This window comes from Micropterus dolomieu, linkage group LG01, assembly GCF_021292245.1.
Source record: "Micropterus dolomieu isolate WLL.071019.BEF.003 ecotype Adirondacks linkage group LG01, ASM2129224v1, whole genome shotgun sequence".
Taxonomy (NCBI): Eukaryota; Metazoa; Chordata; class Actinopteri; order Centrarchiformes; family Centrarchidae; genus Micropterus; species Micropterus dolomieu.
In genome coordinates this window covers 33234852-33255656 of record NC_060150.1, presented here as the reverse complement: position 1 = coordinate 33255656, position 20805 = coordinate 33234852, and the positions used below count along the sequence as shown (strand labels likewise).

General features: G+C 38.9%; 2 protein-coding genes across 5 annotated transcripts in view; one reads left to right on the top strand and one right to left on the bottom strand.

Moving 5' to 3' along the window:
- Positions 1-5712, bottom strand: part of pip4k2aa (phosphatidylinositol-5-phosphate 4-kinase, type II, alpha a) — a 33591-nt gene extending 27879 nt beyond the window's left edge. The window contains exon 1 of one of the 2 annotated variants that reach the window (XM_046065683.1): positions 5363-5712. Coding sequence is in view for 1 of the 2 variants with exons in the window: in XM_046065679.1 (XP_045921635.1) it covers positions 4543-4683 (141 nt within the window). In the remaining variant the exon portion in view is untranslated. Of the gene's footprint in view, positions 1-4542 lie in introns of both variants that reach the window. The other variant, XM_046065679.1, reaches the window with a different exon arrangement.
- Positions 5713-11888: 6176 nt separating this feature from the next.
- armc3 (armadillo repeat containing 3) lies at positions 11889-20232 on the top strand. Of its 3 annotated transcripts, none has more exons than XM_046065661.1 (18): positions 11889-12005; positions 12265-12320; positions 12617-12734; positions 13146-13271; positions 13449-13517; positions 13629-13801; positions 13971-14165; positions 14311-14494; positions 14649-14801; positions 14881-14989; positions 15675-15951; positions 16163-16299; positions 16615-16783; positions 17004-17098; positions 18565-18648; positions 18970-19137; positions 19424-19586; positions 19816-20232. In XM_046065661.1, the coding sequence occupies exons 2-18, from the start codon at positions 12273-12275 to the stop codon at positions 20020-20022; spliced, it is 2475 nt and encodes an 824-aa protein (XP_045921617.1). In that variant the 5' UTR covers positions 11889-12005; positions 12265-12272; the 3' UTR covers positions 20023-20232. The 3 variants fall into 3 exon arrangements, with proteins under 3 accessions (XP_045921617.1, XP_045921625.1, XP_045921613.1); XM_046065669.1 differs by having other exon boundaries at positions 13626-13801; positions 15702-15951; XM_046065657.1 differs by having other exon boundaries at positions 13626-13801.
- Positions 20233-20805: the final 573 nt, after the last annotated feature.

Below are 20805 nucleotides of genomic sequence, written 5' to 3'. Positions count from 1 at the left end.
ATTCAGGCTCTGAGGAATGCAAGTAAAATGTCAAAGTACTTGGATTAAAGTAAAAATGGACTACCTGTCAAGTAAGTTTATTTTCAGCAAGCTGCCACACACCTTTTGCCACACAAAGGAATTTCAAAGCGTATATCTGTAGCTTTTCTCAGCCATTACACAAGAATGATTCTGATGACGTGCACTGCATATCCTGGGCCAAATAAACGGCTCATTTATTTCTGTGCATCATGGCCCTCCACTTGATTCATTACACCAACAGAGAGGTAGTGGCTCTTCTGTATTGTCTAACTAACCAGTCTCCCTTCTTAGCAGGTTCAGTTGTATCACCATTGTGTTCAAAGGGTAATAACACTGTAATACGTCTCATTTTCAAGGGAGAGACAAAGTAGATGCTTTTGACAGCCTGGCCAAAGTGGATACGGGGGCTCGGGGTTACATATTGCAGTATATGTACGTATGTGCATATGTCTGCATGTTGCCTGTGCAGCCTGGTTTAATTCTCAGGCCTCTCCCTTTGTTCATTCCTTTGCAGTGTCATTACTTACATGTTGGGGTAACTTTTGCAAACTCCATGGTGTATGTAAGGTAACCTTACATTAACACTTCCAAACTGCAGCCTTCACATTTGCAGTATCTCAGTACCTGGCATGAAATGTCAATGACGCATCAAAACGGCTCCCCGACACATTTCTGACACATCGCCGACGTCTGCCAGATATCTAGCATCAGAGTCGGCCGACTCGACATCCACATCCAGCCAATGAGAGCAGGCAGCTGGCAGAGCAGGTAGCTACTTTTTCACTGCAAAACACTTTTTACTCACCTCCAGCTCTCTCTGTAGCTCAGACAATCCTGCTACCTGTGTGTGCTAATACATTTTTCACCCATATTCTTTGTCTTTATAATTGTTATCTTTATCATAAACAACAGCTGTTTCGTGTGTAGGTTCGCGTCATTTCCTGTTTCACATTTCAAGTGTGTTGTCTTGACCAAACGTGGTTTGGAGACCAGCGTCGGGTGACACAGCCGCTGTCAGCTCGTGTAGTGTGTGACCCCCTGTTACCGAACAGTTACGTAGTGTGAACGCCACAACGACTTCAAGACTCCCGTCACACAACGGCAAATTGTGTAGTGTGAACGGCACGGCATCGGCCGAAGCTGAAAGTCGTGTAGTCTGCACAAGCCTTTACTAGCATCGGATGTCTGTGGGGGAACTCCGGTGTTGTCGGAGAATTTGCTTGTCTATTAAACACACTTGATTTTTTCTTTGTTGGACAACTTTTGAATTGAACCTCAAACTGAGTATTTTTTGTTTGCTTACTGGGATATAGAAAGATGGACTCCTAGGATATTTGAACTAAGATAAGGACTTGGTGGTGAACTTAGTTTTTCATGCCATGACCCTCAAATTACCTTTCTCATATTATTAAAATTTTATACTTTTTCTCCGCCATTGCTCATAATAATAATTCATGCAATTCATGCATCACCTAATTTCATCATAACACAGGCCTGGCCTACAAGAAAGAACAGTGTATGTTTAATCTATCTAATATTGTGTTAGTCATACTATACGCTGATTTATTGCTTGTTAAGGTAAAGAGCTTAAACAAAGCCATATTGGAGCCCTTGTTCAACATGTTTTACATTTCATTAAGTCGACGTGCTTGTAGGTGTCACTTCTCGTCAATCGACCAATTACAGCCTGAATAGGGCGGGACATTAAAAGTTTGATGTGCTACAGCAAACTTTCAGATGTTGAACAATATGATTATTGACTATTTAGTACTTAGCTTTAACAAATTAAAGCCATTTTATAATGATTATATTAAAAAAACAACCCACAGAAATTAAACAGTTGTAACTGTAAACTAGTGGTAAAATAGTGTACTATTATATGAAATTATAATGAATATAGTAATTAATATATTAATGTTATACTAACAAAATACTATTAACTGAACATTATACTCTTTATTTAATGTTAAGATATTATACTAATACACTCATGTATACTAGTTCCTCCACCAGGTTGTGGATAGAGTCTCTGCAGCGGTCAGATGTAGATTTGGCTAGAGCCAGGATGCCAATATTTGCTCCTTCTAGCCACCTCCTCCGTAGAGCAACACGCTCCCCTCATTCTGTTTTACATCTGTTTTACTAGTTATTGTTATAAATATTGTTTATCGTTTAACTTTGTTCAAGCTGAGAAATACACATTTTATAATGTCAGTATTTGTGCATTTTCCTTGATAATCAAGCAAGTGGACTTATAGTACCATTTGTTCCATTATAATCGAATCGCAAACGCAAATTGCAATATTATCCACAATAAGTGCAATACAACTTTTTCTCCAGATTGTGCAGAAAAAGTTGTATTGCTTTACAAAAGTTGTATTGTACTTTGTATTCAAATTAAAACATTGGCAGCATTGACAGACAGTGCAACACACACACACACACACACACACACACACACACACACACACACACGGAAGGATTTTATGTGTTTTCTAGGATAACAGTCTAGATGATTTATAGCTGATGTCATTTCTGGTAATGAAATCAGCTAAAGTGACTGAACAATGTATCAATGTTAATCTTTCTCAGGCAAGTGATATTAAAAAAATGAATGACTAATCGGTACTGCATAGCTGCATGGAGGTAAACCTCTTGTGTATCTTACTTTGCCCCCTCAGGCTTAACACCACAGCCAGGTGACCAGGTAATCTATCTACAGACTACAGCTTAGATACAGAATAACAGCTTTGGATCTTTAGCTGTCTTGGCCTCACATACATCAGGCTATCTAGAGAATGCATAATCCACACTAAACCTAGACCAAAAATCAAATGCTACTGTCTAAATTGACCCCATGATCAATGTGCCCTCAGTACTGTGCGTCTCTAACACAGATGTCCATCATTCACCCCAGGATTCATCAACCCACTACATATGAAGTTAGACCAAACAGACAAACTAAATGAATAATAGCTCCAATGCTTTTAAAATGTCAAAAAAGGGGTGTGGTTATTAGTATCAGTATGAGGTTTTCAAAGCTAGATGCAACAACAAACAGACCTCAAAACAGGCCAAATCATCTGTGCACAAATTGCTGTTGCATTAGCCAAAAATAGCAATATTATGTAATATTTCAAAGAGAACAGTCTCCAAAGTCATAAGATGATATGCCAAACTTCATCAAAACAAAGAAACAGTGGGGTTAAACAATGTTGCACACATTGAAACTTACCAAAAAATAATATGTCCCACATAGTGCACAGTATATAGCAAGTTAAGAATATCAAACTGGCATGCAACAGGAACATAGCATACATTTGTATTGATGTCTACAGTGGCCATTTAGTTACAAAGTTTCAGTGTTTATGCATTATCAATCCCTGTATTTTCGGTATAGGGCTCTTGTAGACAGATGTTCAAATAGCCAGTATTTCTCTGACTCATTAACTTAATACCAAATCAATATTGATGTGACCTGATGTCTGTTATGGAACTAGTCATAAATATTTATATTCCTACCGAGAATTCTGCATAAATCTGCTAAAGCCGCCCCCGCTGCCTCTACTGTCTGCTAACAACTGCCACACAACAAAACCAAGCAGGACAACCACAGGCAGATATGAATAAAGAGCATGAAAGCAAAGCAGCACTCATCAAATGGACAAAATTATTTTCTATTTGATATAAACTATACTACTGTCATCATTTACAACATTAGCTACACCATGGGAACAGTTTCCTAATGATATATAAATAGATGGTTATGTACTGAAGGAATAATTGAGTGCTGCTAGTCACTTACTGCTCAGCCCTTTTGTTTACATTTTGGAAAGCCATTCTCCTCTATCTTAAAACACGAGATAAAATGTTTAGTAAACAGGCTAACTTTACTGTAATAACCATGTTAAGAGCATTAGAAATAAGACTCCAAGAGCAAAGGAACTGAAACAACTACAGATTTAACACCTTGGTCCGTTGATCGAGCACCATCTTTTTGTGCCTTATAATGTTTTACACCATTGGTAAAAAGGTTTAATACTTGGGATTTGGTGCCAGAAATGTTTGAATGTCCTGGGCTTGCCAAGTCTGTTCTCTCTCCAACATGAGTATAGGCCCAGCACAAATATTCAGCAAAGGAAGAGAAAGAGAACAGAGATAAGCTGTCTTGCATGGGAAGATCTGCTCTCTCATGACACAGAGCCCCAGGAGCTTATCCTACATGTGCACAACAGGAAGCCAAAGAAGAGTTCCCTGCTCAAACACACATACATTTTAGTGCATACATCAAAACCACCCAATACTAATACCATGCAAACTGCAACTGAACAAAACTTCCGAAAGCACGTAATGCTTTGCTGAACGAGCCTAGCAAACTTCGCACTGTAGAAAACCGCTGGACAGCTGTCGTCTCGTTTATGTCAATCAACTGCAATAACACAAAGGCTCATAGTTGACATCAAAGGGTCGAGGGAGACATAACTGTGGATCATCACATAGAGATTAGATGGTCTGACTCACCGAATGGTTGACTCCCCACATAAGCACGCTAAGCAGAGGGTCGCTGGCACGGAAGAGCTTCACTTTCTGGGCAACGAAGTGTTTTTTCTTGGTCTTCGTTTTGCTCGCAATAGCTGCGGCTATGCTGCTCGCCGAAGCCATCTTTAAGCAAACTGGCTGGTTATTGCAGTATTTGCGATAATCTTGACAGAGTGTCTTCCCTTGAAGGTGGCACAGTGGCCACCAGCTCACGACTTAGTAATAACAACACTATTCATTTAGCCAGACCGCAAATCAAAGTACTCCTATTATTTTCTTCATCCGACGTCCCACACAGCTTGACTGACGCTAAGGTCCTAACGTTACCTCGACAATGACTAAAATTAAGGAAAATACGGTGTTAAAGCTAATACTGCTGCTCTCATTCGCCTAACAGTCCGCCGCTTGCCCCAGCCCACATCATAAGTCACCTCTCTTCCTTCCTTGACTAGTCTGGAGCTCTCCGCACTGAGGTCTCACTGAGCTGGCGCTAGCATAGCCGAGTAGCTTGCTAGCTAGCAATCATCAACTATACGTTAAATTTCGTAAAATGAATTAACGTAAAAGACAGGAACAAACGGAAGCGACGTGACGAATTAAACACACTTTATCACGCAGCCTTAAAACAAACTATTAAAATGACACATTAATGATGCTGAATGGCTAACTAAACGCTCCTGACTACCAGCTAACGTTAGTCCCTCCGACCTTCGCTAACCAACAGACGGCACAAACCGACTCCGCTCACCAGCTAGCTACCGTTAGCTTGCAAGCTAACTATTAACATTAGATAGCAGCTCACAGCTAGCCAGCGGCTCCGCCAGCCCTCCTCTTGCACGTTTGTGTCAGTCCGTAGAGATAACAGGGCTGTATCCTTTCATGTTCTTGCCTCAGTTCGAATTAAAACGCAGGGGAGCAGTTATTTAAAATCAACGTGTGGTCAACTCCGTTTGCAGCCTTGAGGCTCGTGTGTGCTGACTGTGAACTGACAGCTCGACGGAGGGGAGGTGACAGCCTGCGCTTTGCAGTGTCTGCTGCCCTGATTCGCTGCAACCCCCTCCCTCCGCCAGGGCTATGCTACTTTGCTGCCCATATGAGATTTCAATTTCATATTGACAATTGAAACATTATTAACGAATCAAAAATCCCTTTTGAGGATGAGAATGTAGCATTCACTGCGCCTATGAAACTGCGTGGTAAAACATCTCCGTCGGGGTAAAACAAGCTGCCCCTACATGTGGAGTGCACGAGTATTCTGATCTTTATGGTAAATGCATTGAAACGGCCCAGAGCCAGCTGACAGGCAGGGTTAGCGACTATATTCTGACATTTTTCTCACTTTCCAAAGACACGTGACGCAATGTGAAAGTCTTACCTGAAGAAAAGCTACGAAACCTTAATTGTACCAGACGCGAGCACACCACATACAATATCATTTATAATTAACTTTGGGTAAGGACACACGTGTGACTAGGATACGTACGGTTTTCAAGGTGTTGACACAAGCCTACCAAATAGAAATGAATAATATCTCAATTACTTAGTATTATCTCATCTTGAAATTAGAAGTAAACATCATGTTACTTGTGTAAAAAAAATCCTCTAAAATGTAAGGGAAATTACATTAGGACATTATTCTTTGATTTTGGGTTGCTGGAAAAACATTAAATAAAGAATTACTGACAGCTGATCATACTTTTGAGTTCATGACTAGGCCTATATACAGACTGAATATAAACCATTTTTTACCATATTACTTTCTACTTTCCAAGTAAAAGTACCACGATTGTACTTTGAAATTGCTTCCTTTGTGATCCCTGAGGTGCTGTAAAAGCACATTGCTCCATAATTTCCGGCAATGACTGATAGATTTGAGATTTGTCCAGAATAACTATGACATTTTTAATTTAAAAATTAAGCATTTTTACTACATCAATGTAGATATTGTCCCAAAGTAAAAGTCCTACATTTATACCTTGAAGTTTAATATGTGCTGTAAAAACACATTTATACCTTCAGGCAATGACGGATAAATTTGAGTTTAGGACAAATTAAATATATATAAAAATGTTTCACTATGGAGAGAATTTCCGAAGTTGTGAAAAAAATGCAGTTGTGATGTCTATACCCCAGATAAGTAGCTAACTGAATCATAGCAACAATGTGCACCATCCATTTTAATGAATAACCCCCCCAGCTGCAAATTCTGTGTAACAATCCCTCAATTATATGCTGCTATTTAATTTTGGCTCAATATCAACATTCCTCTGAATTGATTAGACGATCATTCAGATCACCTGTAAACTGGGTGTGAGGACTGATTTATCAACAATGACTGAGAGTAGCTTGGTGATTCCCCTCTTGTTTATTGGTTTCATTAAAACCCCTTACCCATTATTTACCTTTTTGAAGAGGCATTTGTTTGTTATTGAAGAGGATTTTTTTTCATTATTAAAGTTGGCTAGTTGTGAGATTTGCTCTCCAATTGGATATTTTTAAAATTTTTGTTATGTGATTGGGAACTGGGTCTCAGGCTCCTTTCCCCTGAGCTGAGACCTGTGGAATCAAGACTGCACATAGAACAAATCTTGGCACATACTTCATTGTGCTTTACTAAATTAAAGGGGGTTGTCATAGTGAGTATTTAAACAGCAAATAGGTATCTTGGAAATGCCATCAGGCATCATGATGGCCCAATCCCAATGTCCCCCCTAAACCCTGAACCCTCACAGACTTTACTGATGTCACTTGGAAAGTGATTGAGTATAAGAGGCTGCAAGGGCTCAAAATGCTGTAAAGGGGAATGGGACAGCCCTTTGCCACTTTATCAAGTTGCCTTGACAACACTGAAACACGTTGCACACTTTTTATTCTATGTTTTTGCCTTATTTTTAAGTCCTGCAGGCTCTCGCCCAACAGAGTGGAGGAGAGGTAGCCTAAATGTCAATATATATTTGTAATTAATCAATACACTACTGTTGGTCAAATAGCATCATTAAACAAAAACTAAAATAAATAGTTGAATAAACTAAATGTGTAATAAGGTGACTGCATTCCTCTGACTTCATGTGTTCTATGCACCATCTTAAGTTAAGAAAACTTTCAACAATATTAACATCAGCGTAGGTGTCGATTCATGTTTGTTTACTGTTTTCTTCTTCTCTTATAACGCTGATTTGCCGTGATACTTCTTTCGCTTCCGGCCTTCCCCCGGTAACCCCCGTGTTTCATGTCATACCGCTATAAAACTGTGGACAATTCTCTCAGCCAAAGTCTGCAGAAATGCGGACATACGAAAAGGGCTCAAAATGTCCGCGAGAGAGCCCTCGCGCACTTGACGATTTGACAGTGGGACAGCCCTGAGCCTTCACGGACTTCCCGGGAACGCGCCTCAAAGTCTGTGAGTCTGTGAGGGTGGACATTGGGATTGGGCCGATGACTGTTGGTTCAAGACGCACTAAGACAATGTGACAGTCTTAAGATTGTCAATTGAGGGATGCATTAATTCTGCATTAATGATAGGCTATTATAAGCCTTACTGCAAATTGTCAATCAATTCATATAAAAAAACAAGCATCTGGAAAAATGAAGAACAAAATTTAAAAAAAAATTCATACACCAAGGTTAGTTTGAATGTGTGCACCATGATGAAGACGCATGGTTGCTGGTTCAAGACTCAATTTAAGACAAAAACAATGAAAGGTATTAAAGTTTGGAATTGCATTTAGCTGTGAACTAGAATAAACTCAGTGTGTTAACCCTTTCACGCATAGTGGTCACTACAGTGGACAGCTATTAAAAAGCCGCGCACTGGTATGGGCAGAGGTTCTGATAGTTGCACATCAGCCACAGTGGACGCTATTGTGTCATGCCATACACTGCCACCCTCTGGTAAGCCGTTGTAAATGCAACTTAAATTCGTCAAAACCAAGATGGCTGACGCTGAGCAGCTCAGATAAATGTTACCACTCTTTCAATTATAAGAGACCCCTGCAGGTAAATAAAATTTGGCAACATCTAGTAACAACTAAGGAGTAATGCAATTGTTAAACTTTACACGTATTGATTTTATGTCGGGAGGAAATTACGATTCATCTGTCCACTAAATTGGACATTATTGCTGGCTAGGCCTATATTTCAACTATTACTGAGACTTTGATTTTCTTGAAATTACTTAATGTGCACTAACTGTTTTGGATGTAAATCAATGGATTTATGTTATTAGAATGTAAAACTTGCAGTTTTTGTAACAAAAACAATATTTTGTGCAGATTAGTTCTATTAGCCTTTGTGAGTAACATTTAGTGTCTTGCAGCAACTAATAGAAAGGCATTCAGGATAGTGGAGTAAATTCCATCAGAATCACGTAAGGATAATACAGTCATGATGAATGGCTGCCAGAAATAGGAGAATCCCCAAATGCTAGCAATGATAGTGTAGCTGAGGATGCAGAGAAAGAGAGAGGCTGAAGAGTAAGAACTGAGGTTCAACGTTTTTGCATTGCATTAAACATTATTAGAATATGTTAGAATATGTGACCACATTAGTTTAACAGCATTAAAAATATAGTTTTCACATACTATATCATTTAATTCATTGGTTTGTTAAATACATATTTCTTCAGTTAAAACCTTATGTGCAGGCTGTCCACCTTAGTGGACATGTAAAAAAAAAAAAACCTTGACAAATGTGTGTTTAAACAAAATGAAATTCTAATTTTATTTTTTATGCCTAAAGAACAATAGGAAACAAAATCCTGACAGAGGCTGACATAATTCATATATGAAAGGGTTAATTTACAGATAATTGTTGAAAATGTATAATTTATTTTTGGAAGAACAACTTAACTTCACCATGTTGAGAATGCTGTTAACCTGTGATGAAAACCTGTCTCTGACTGCATTGCAATTAGGATTTATAACTACAGACCTCCGGCAGCTGCTCTCTCTCCCCAGTTATATGACAGTGTGGTTGCGTGGTCTTGAATAATGGTCCATATGTAACACAAGGTACGCTTGATAACTTAGTGGGTAAGATTCGTGTTTTTATATACCAAAGGTCTCTGGTTCAAAGTGCACAGTTGCTTTTGCTTGGACGGCATTGCTTTAGTGCTTGCCTGAATACAAAACTCAGTTCACAAAATGTATAGTTTAGATGAATTAAATAGGCTATGACAATAATTCTCACTCAGTTTTAACATATTAAATAATTTGTTATTTTGACCAAATTTTATACTTATAAAGCAAAATTTCTCAGCAAGAAGCCAAAAGTCTTTTGAGCTGATTATCTAGGTCAAACAATAATACTACCGTATAAAGGCAGAGAACAGTAGGCTACAAAAAGGCTGAAGATGAGAAAAATAAGGGTTTAAAGTGTTCAGTCTATGTAAAACTGCTAACAGGTGATTATCAGGTGTAACGACTTTTGTCTTTTTGGACGTTACAACAGATATCATGGATTTAGATTAAAAGACCTAAAAACTTCAGTGCCTTTGGAAAAATGTAAAGAAATGTGAGGGTTAACCCAAAACAAACACATCAAACAACATGTGCTCTTTCAGCTTTGCCCTTACAATTTATTAATAATTGCCTATTAATCAATTAAATAAACACATTTGAATGAATTCAGATATGTGAGAAAATAGCTTATCTACTGTCCAAATGTAACACATCAACAAATGTACTGTAAGCTATAGCTGTTAGCCTACCTGTTAGCGATATATTTTATTCACCACGACCGCATTGTGATAATAAATTCAATTACCAAAATGTTAGTTCATCGTCATATTTAGGCCTTTTCAATAACAGGAAGTGGGGGCAACGTAGGCTAAGTAAACTTAGGCTATAGTTAGCTTAAACTGAAATTGGCTGTATATGTTAAAACAAAAGACAACAAATCAGATTCTTGACTAAATTTTGACTATATTGAATATTGCTACATTTTGGCTTTATAGTAGGCTTTTACTTTTTGTAGCCTATAGTAGCTTTAATACATAGCTAAATGTTAGTAAATCCTTTTTTGTACATGGTGATCTCATTTATGCTACATAAATAATCAAGGTTTGAATCAAATTTAAATATCTAGAAAAGCAGTGAAATTGTCAATCGGCTACATCAATATGTTTGGACTGCTATTACAAGTCCAAAACTCATTTAAATTTTTCTTTTTTTTTTTATTTAGTAGTAACTACTTCTATAGCCTATTGGAAAGATTAATATTACTTTGTTTTCTTATATTAGCATACTCTGTATAACTCTGTTGTAATGTTAACATTTTGTAAGACAAGACAACAAACTTTTGGAAGAAAATATCTGTTAGATTAAAAAATGGTATTAATGGTTCCCTCAAATAGGTTCAGAAAACACTTCTTTAACATCTGTCCCATAGGCTTACTATGTACAATTATGGTGTTTTTAAAGCATTTTCAATATTTAGAAATGTATTTATTTAAAGGTACAAAAGTAGGAGTTTTACTTTGGAACTTCTCTGCACTTTTGCATTTTTGTATGTAGTCAAAGTTGTCCTAAACTCAAATAAATCAGTCATTGCCGGAGAGTATGGCACAATGTGTTTATGCAGCTCCTGAAGTAGTCTATCAAAATTGTAATAAAAAAAAGTAATTTCAAGGTATACATGTGGGACTTGAACTTTTGAAAATTGATACATTAAAAATGCTTAGTTGTCCTGAGCTCAAGTCAATGAGTCATTGCCAGAAATGATGGAGCAATGTGCTTTTATAGAACCTCTAGCTGTTTCAAGGTGCAACTGTGGGACTTTTACTTTGGAAAATCTCTAAATTGATATGGTAAAAATGCTTGATTTTCAGTCTATAAGTATTTAGTTATTTATTTATAACCAGTTAGCCTAGGTCTAGGCTACTTGTTTATACAAATAGCCTAGACCTATATGATTATTAGTCCATCATAGGCTACAGAAACTCAGGGAGACAACTGATGCCAGTCTGGAGGTATGTCAATGATTCACATTTTGTTTTGTAGTTATTTTGCACAATTTGATTTGTTGTCTTCTGCAACTTTTTGTCTTGTAATTCAACGTTTCACTGTAGCCTACATTTTACTCTGGTGTGCATGTGACAAATAGCCTACAAATCCTTGATTTAACCTGACTGCATTGACATCTAGCTTATATGTCAGTCTTTGTCAGCCAGATATATGCAAGGCACCATTGTTGACGACAGTAAACTCTATCCACAATCCACATATTGAAGTCAGTAACGATATATTTCAACATTAAACTGGCTATCTAATACAAAAGGTTCAAAGCAATAGATGTTGAAACCACAGAAACCCGTATTTAGCCCAACCTGCCACCCGTAGCCTAGCAACGCGGTGTCAACCTCCTTTTCCAAAACATTAAACCTGCAGCTCCTCTGGCCGGCTGTCATGCTAATTGTAAATCTTAAACTTTAGGCTGGACAAAAATAGGTAAGAAAATGTGCGATAATGAAAATGTGTGATCTGTAAGTTTGTTTTTTAAAGCGTCATCTCTGTGAACACTAACTTACTAACGCTGCCGAGGAGTAGTAGCCTGTCAGGTTAGCTACGTATTTTAACGATAGCTAGCATAGCTATATTCATGATTGCAGAGTCATAGATTTGATTGCATTGAGTAGCTACTGAACAACTATCTGTAATCAATCAACGCTGCTTAGACACATTTGGTAAAAATACTGTTTCTCTCTAGGTCGCAGAATGGGAAAGAAAGGGAAGAAGGAGCATGAAACTCCATGCAAGGAAACGGTGAGAGATTCATGTAGCTTAATGGAAGCCTTCTCATACCTTACCTTTTGATAAAACCTAGCTAACGTGTTTCTGAAAGGTTTATATATTTAGATTTCCGTAGCCTGAAAACACTGGGTACATCAGACACAGATACACATAAGATCAGTTATAAAGCGCTCTCTCTCTCTCTCAATTTCAATTCACTATGCTTTATTGGCATCTGTTTAGCTAACGTTAAACAAAGTTGCCAAAGCAATAAGTGACATATAGGTAATAAAATCTCTCTCTCTCTCTCTCCCTCCTCACACTCACAGTTTGAACCAGTGCCTGTTGAGGGCAGGACCCCAGCAACAGTAGTACTGCTGCTGAGCTCTCCAGAAGAGGACATCCTTGCCAAAGCCTGTGAAGCAATCCACACATTTGCAGAGAAGGGTAACGTTACAATAGGCTAGCATTGCTAACCTATAAACATGTTATGCTTTCGTGTGTGTTTGGGTGAGAGCGACCCAGCATCTGAAAAGCACAACATCTAATTGTGGCTGACCACTGTCTTATCTTATTTCTTGACATTTACTGTGAAATCACCTAATATGTTTCCAGTCTACCCTCATAAAGCATTTTAAACACTTACTTGTTTTTTAAGAGCAACTGACGTGTTTTTATCAACATAGTATTTTGAATCCAAGCCTCTTTTATTAATGTATATTACTATGTTGAGTACCCATTTTAGCTATATTTTTTTTATCTTTACTACTTCACTGACACATAAGTGCTCTCAGCTGCACTCAGGTCTGTTTGGCCCCATGCTTAATTTTCCTGTTCACTGTCTCCCCCTGTTGTTAGGAGATGAGAACAAAGTTTCTCTGCTGGGACTTGGGGCATTGCAGCCTCTCTGTCAGCTCATCGCTCACAAAAACAAGCTGGTCAGGCGCAACGCCTTCATGGCCCTGGGCATCATGGCCACCAACAGTGAGTCAGACATAGGAAATCATTGCAGACTTGCCTTCTGAGTCATCTGATGTGACTGGCCTTTTTAAACTTACATAACTTCCTGACCATCTATCTGCTTGTCAGGGACTTGACTGTGTACTGTTTTGTTGACTTACAGACTGAGTGTTTAACTTTGTCTTGTGTTTTCATTGAAAGGTGATGTAAAGAGTGCTCTAAAAAAAATTGATGTCATTCCATCAATCATTGACAAACTGTCACTTGAAGGTGAGTAACGTTGATCACAAGCTGGATAGACTCAGAAGTAGATATTTACTGTATATTAGCTGCAATAAAACAAACAAACAAACAACACAATTTTCTCTCCTTTTGAAGAAGATATAGTTGTCCATGAGTTTGCAACGCTGTGCCTGGCCTCTCTGTCAGTGGATTTCTTCTGTAAGGTCCAGATCTTTGACAACAAGGGCCTGCCGCCTGTAATCCAGCTCCTATCCAGTCCAGACCCCGATGTCAAGAAGAACTCGCTAGAGATCATCTTCAACCTGGTTCAGGTGACTCTAAGTCTTCTGCCTAGAGGAGGTTACAAGACTGTACAGTTAAGGTTTACTAAAAATCATCACTGTGTGCTCAGTAAGATATAGTTCTGTGATGGGTGCAATTCACATGATTCCAACATTCTTGTTCTCTGGTTTTCTGCTGTGTTTTACTGTATGTATGAAGGACTACCAAAGTCGTCTGGCAGTACACGAGTTAGGCGGGATCCCTCCACTTCTGGAACTGTTGAAGTCCGACTTCCCTGTCATTCAGCATTTGGCTTTAAAGACGTTGCAGAATCTCACCACTGATAAAGATACACGCAACACCTTCAGGCAACAGCAAGGATTTGAGAAGCTCATGGATATCCTCAGCAGCACTGTATGTGTGTGTAGAAAGAATATGGAGAGGGTCATCACTGGAAATGGTTTCATTTTAATTAGCACTTGTTCTCAACTCGTAATGTGTTTTCTATCCATGAGTCTGTGTCCTGTACAACCTCTATCTATCTTTTTATTTCTTACAGGACTTCAGAGACCTTCACGCTGAGGCCTTACAGGTAGTTTCTAACTGTCTGAGTGACAGTGAGAGTTTCAAGCTGATCCACAGTGCTGGGGGACTGACGAGGCTGATGGAGTTTGTTCTCCACCCCAACATGCCTGAAATCCAGTCCAGGGCTGTTAAATGCATCGCCAGGGTTGCTCAGAGCTGTAAGCACAGAAGGAGATGAGAGAAAATCATTTCCTCTTAACTTTTCAACCTGGTAGTTTGGAAGTAGTATGAGTAAATACCACTTACTTTACCTGTGTTTACTGTGTTTGTTTCACTGCGCGTGTGTGTAAATGGCTGTGTGTCTGTGTATAGCTGAGAATGGCAAACTGCTCCATGAGCAGAATGTGGAGAAGGTCCTGGTAGAGCTCCTGTCTGTGGCGGATGTCAGCGTGAAAACGGCTACCTGCCAGGCCGTGTCCGCCATGAGCTTCCACCTAGCTAGTAAAGACCGCTTCAGAGACCTGGGTATGGACACATTCACACAATCTCCCATCACACTTGCCCACAATGAAGTATGAATGAGTTGGATTCATGTGTGTTTCAGGTGGTATCCCTGCAGTTGTACAGATGCTGAACAATGAGAGTTTGGCGCTGAGAGAGGCAGCAACCCAGGCTCTCTCTAACCTCACATATAGCAACCAGCTCAACGCTTTGTGAGTGACAGACAACTCGAGTGAATGTTTCTTTGTTATTCTTGGATTAAGTTGGTTATTTTAATGTATCTATTATATTATTTCAGGTTTATTGAGCAGGGACAATACGCATTAAGAATATATAAATAAATGTATAATTTTGTTTTCTATTAGATAATGTCAATGTCATACCTACAGTAAAGACATAGACAATTCATAATTTCAGGGTATTTTGAGTATTTGTGTGTTTATATGTGCCAAACGTGTAAAACATTAAGTGATGAGTTTTCAATCTCTAAAGCAGATGTGGTATTTTAAAGTTGAGCAGTACGCCTTTCCTCTCCACTGTTTCACAAATGATTTAATGCTTCATCTGTCTTATCATGGTTCCCCCTTACTGAATATCTCTTTACCTCTTTCTCTCAATTTTATCTACCACCTTTATATTCCCCTGACATATCTTCCCTGTACCCATTGTCTCTCACTGTCTGACTTCATTTTTCAGTATAAGTTTCTCCTTCAGTTCTCAGGACACGATCATTTAACTCACACCTCCCAATGCACCATTCCTTCACTATCCTAACTCTTTATGTTTGTTTTCCCTTATGCACCAATTATTTATGCAAATCACATGTCACACACATATGAAATAAATACTATGTGGTATGCAGTGTTGTGAGACTGCATTAATAGCCAGCTCCATCAGCTCATCCATTTCAGTGGGATCTTCCAGTGCAGTGTACGAGGCAGAAGGCCACAAGATCCTTGTCCAGGAGCTCTTTGGAAGCTGTCCGAGGACGGTGGCCAATTCTGCTGCAACGCTTGGCAACCTGGCAGGACAGGACGTCATCCGCTGTGGCATCTTGTCACACAGAGCCATACAGGCCCTAGTGGACACCTTGAAGTCCACATATACAGAGGTCCTGGTCAACGCCACGCACTGCCTGGCAGTGTTGGCCTGTGATACAGAAGCCAGGGCAGAGGTTGGTGTTTGAATGACTGATCAGAATGCTGCTGTGTTCTTATGTTTGCAAATGAGAAGAATATTATGAAATTTGGAGGTGGAAATATTGCTTAATTTAACTGATAATGTTTTTACTGATACTGTTTTTAACCCACAAAATAAAATAAAATAAAATATGTTCAATAGTTTCTTATAAATTGTCCATAAAATTCACTCCCTGGCCTACATAGTTACAAAGTGCTGGCGGCCTTCAACCACTGGTCAATTTGCTGCGCTCCTATGACAAGGAGGTGTTGCATAATGCATGCATGGCCATCAGTGCCTGTGCCATTGATGAGCCCACTGCTGTGGAGATGTGCAAATATGGGTAAGACACTGATAACAATGACATCAGATCATGGCTGATGAATCACGAAATGTCAAATTGGAGGAGCATAGTTGAGTATCAAATGAAAGTGCAGTGAAAGTGTTGTTTGTTGGAGCCGACTCAAAGTAATCTCTTAAATAGCCAGTAGATGGCAGGATAGTACAGTGTTACATGTGTCTACTTGTTAAAGTATGGGTAATTTTGTTCAGGTGTGTATTTTTGTGACTTTTTGTATGTGTGACTTTTTATATTTATCATCAGTGTCTGAATATCTGTATGTGTTTGTATTCCTGCTCTGTCTTATGTGTGTCTCAGGGCCCTGGAAATGCTTCAGGAAATCAACCAATCAGTGAATCGTAAGAGCAGCTTCAGCAAGTTGGCCATGATCAGCTTGCTGAACTCCAACTTGTCTGTTAAATACAGCCTGACAGATCATTTGGCCTCCACTGACATCATTAGTAATGGCTTCTATGATGCTGGGAAGGTGTGTGTATGTTTGTGTACTATTTAAATGTAATGTGAAACAGGGGTCACTTAAAGAAATGTAAGCAAAATGGGGGGAAAATAACTAATATAATAATATTATAATCATAATTAGTTATTTTGGATGTTTAACTAGTTGAACGGTTTCACCAACACTACCATAACAGTTTTCTCTATGTTTTAGCATAATAGTGTTTTCTGTTCCACTCTCTGTCTCTTAGGTTCGTGGAGGTCAGAGGATTCTGACTTTAGAGGAACTGTCCAAGCAGCCTGTCAACCAGCACCGGCCAATCATTGTTGTTAACAGAGCAACAGAGTATGTTTTCTTGATTTTTCCCCCTAAAGTTTATAACTAAACATTGTTTATTATTTGTATTCATCATATTCCAGCCCAGTAAACTCGCCACCCCCAAACTATACAGCTAACTGGGCCTTTTACACAACAAGCAGAGTGGGAAAGTAACAGGAACAACCACGCAGATAGAGGTTTGAGCAATGGCTGAGACTTGGCAAGCTTCCTACACTACCAGCCACATCAATCTAGTTTGTCTGTACAATTTATTGTGGCTGTTAGATTACTATTACCCTCCTCTTGTCTTCTCCAATCCAGTGCAACACTTTTCTTCTTTCCCCCTCTCTCCCCGGTTCCTTCAGTGTGCCCCGTTAGCGTGGCCTCACAGGGTAAACTATCCAAATTTTTTTAGATGGCAACACACTCAGAAGTAAAAGAGGCTTTGTGTATAGACTAATGGATTTACATGCACAACCATGATTATGCGCACACACACACACACACAGACAATAAAATAAGATAAATTAAATTTGCCAAAGAGAGCAGTACCCCCTAAGAGTACCTCAGTTCCACCCCATTTAAACCACGCCCCCCCCTTCACCATCCATACACACAAAAGATCTCAGGCATTCCTAAGCAATGTTGTTATGTAATACATCTGTGGTTTTATCCATGGCTGAGTATGACCCAAGCTTAACTTTTTAACTTTAAAAAGCAAAGACTGCAAAAACTAAAATCTAACTAAGATTAATTATCTTAATTGAAGCCAAAATATACTTGTTTATTGTCTGACGAGATATTTCTTCTTACCAGGTGGCATTTATGTAAGTGAATTTCACTAATTTCAAGTTTTTTTTGTCCTTAAGTAGCAAGTGAAATATTCTTGTTTTGTTGGCAGATAATTTTGCTTATTATTATATTATAAGTAATAATCTTTTTTCCCTTGTTTTTTGAGAGTTCACTTTTTGCAGTGTATTACTTTAAATGTTCATCCTCTATCTCCGGAAACACAGTGCCTCATATAACTTATTTTGTGTATATATATTATTATATTATGTTATATTATATATATATATATATATTACCAGGGATCTGTCTGATGGGTATATCAAGAACATGAGAATGTTGCAGACTGGTAGGACATGTATAGCAGCTCCAGAAGTTTTGCCCATAATTTAAAAATGGGTGCATTTTAAATTTATTAAAAACATAGCAGATCCTATTTGTCTGTTGTGTTACACTGTAAGTGTTTAAAACAATGTGTTTGGATACAAGAGCAAATTGACGTTTGCTCACTGGGTACCTTCTAGTTTCTTTCTGAAATCTGTGTTATTATAATGTGTGCAGATATTCCAATGTACATATTGTGCATCGCAAGTACAGATGGCACATAGCAGCAACTGAAAATCTACAAAAAGAACAGTACAAATGTTACAATAGTGCTGTGTTTTGGTTATATAAAGCACTTTACTCTTGTCCTTCTTTGGCAGAGAGACAGTGCATGTGCCAGAAGAGAGGCAGAGCAACCCATCAGAAACAGACACCGGCAGCAAGGGAGACCGCAGGACACCAAGGTGAGAGTGTCTGTGTATGTGGGTGGTGGGGATACTAACAGTGCCATCATATGTAATACTGCCTTGCTTATTTTTCCCAACAGTATACATCTTAACACATTGTTTGGTATTTCAAAATATTTTTTTAAAGATCTGTGTAATTTCTGAACACACTGTAAACACAAAAAGATATCAATAACTTCATTGTATGGTGAAATGTAGTTTCAGTAAGGCTTAGATTAGATTTGTTTCGTTGAGGTATAATTATAGTACTGTAAAACCACTCATTGATATTCTTCCCTATTTTTAAAGACACTGATTTCTTTTTAATTAACTGCACAGGAAGAAGAAAGAGGATGACAAACAGAAAGACGAGACCCAGCCTGAGTCTCCCACAGAGAAACCTTGGAAGATGATGGATGACGTCTCATTGCAGCTTCTAGTTAAAGAGGCCAAAGAATTCATCCTCCCGCTGAATGATGAACAAGAACAGTATGCTGCTTTGGCCAGGTGACAGATCAATGCAGTCAGCACGTAACCAACATGCGGAGACGTCACCTCAATTAGAGGAGGAAACCATCTTATAGTAAATGATTGGCAGTCATTCTCCAGAATCTTAGAAACAGATTTAAACAGCACATCCTGGAAATGGCATGTAACAGCATTATGCAGGCACAGATGCACAGCTGACCCTCAATAGATACAGTCCACGATGAGACATCAGGATGCAAAACAAGCACGTTTTTGAAGGTTCCTCCATTGTAATGGGTTTGTGTGGTTTGGCTTTGGGTCTCAGGCTGGTGAGTGAAGCCATGGGCGGAGCAGTGGAGGCCAAAAAGTTGCACGAATTCCCATGGGTGCTGCACCTCAGCGAGCTCAAGTTTCAGCTCCAGTCTAATGTTGTTCCCATTGGTTTGATCAGCAAGGGAATCTACTGCCACAGGGCACTTCTCTTCAAGGTACCACTGACCTCGCTACACCACAGCATCATCCTTTACATTTCCCCCACATCTTTTGATATCTTATTTTAAACCCCTTGTCACTTAAGTTCTCCCCATCCTCCACTTGCAGTATTTCTTTCCCTCTACGTCTCTCATGTTTTCATATACACTGTAGCCATCTTCATTCAATCCAGCTTGTTTCCAAATCATCATACCCCCATCATGTCTCCTGTCTTTAACTTTTCAGTGTCTGGCTGATTGCATCGGAATGAGCTGCACTCTTGTTAGGGGTGAGTACAACCGCGCTTGGAACGAGGTGCTCCTCTTCAGTAGGAATCCCTCCAGCAATGGGCGCTCTTCACAGTCATGCCGCTACATAGTGGACCTCATGCACCAGCCTGGAAACCTGTTGACAGCCAATACCCCTGCTGCTGTGCAATACCAGACTATATAGAGCAACACTGTACTGTATAGAAATGCTGTACTACATACTACTGTGACCAGACATTTTACTGAGATGCATTATAGATAAGTGATTTGTACTGTATGTGTATTTTCTGTATGGCAGACCTTTACACCATACAGTATTCTCTGTGCCTGCACAAGTCTAAATTAAAAAATGATGTTAGTCTATAAGGCTTCTCTAATAAATACTCTGATTTAACATTTGGTTCTTCACCACAGATGATTGACAATGTTGTATTTACAGAGACAAGTCAGGTGGGTTTGATTGTGGTGTCCCAGTCAAACTCTGCATGTTTGAGCCTCAATTGTACATCATTAAAAAGAAACATACAGCATGCTAGGACCACTGAGCACCAAATAATGTCCTCTATGTGTGTCAGATTTGGTTACACCTTTTGGTTTATAATGACCTCACAGTAGAATACTACACTGAGAATTGAATTTGCAACACACAGGATAGCCTAATTGCACAACCAAACCAGACAGATTTCTTTCAAGCCATAAAGCTACTGGCCTCAGGGCTGGGCAATATGGTCATGAAAAGAAATTATCTCATACAATATGATAATTATCATTATTTCTTTCATTTTTCATAAAGGCTGATTTCTGCTCCTGAGTGGTTTAAACTATTATTTATTTTCAGAACATGACAAAAACTCACCAAAGAGTGGATCACTTAACAAATCTGAGGTAGAACATTCAAAACAATAATGATAAAAACTTTTCTTCGACAAATAGCCTTTGCATGAGTAAGATTAAGTAAAATATTTTT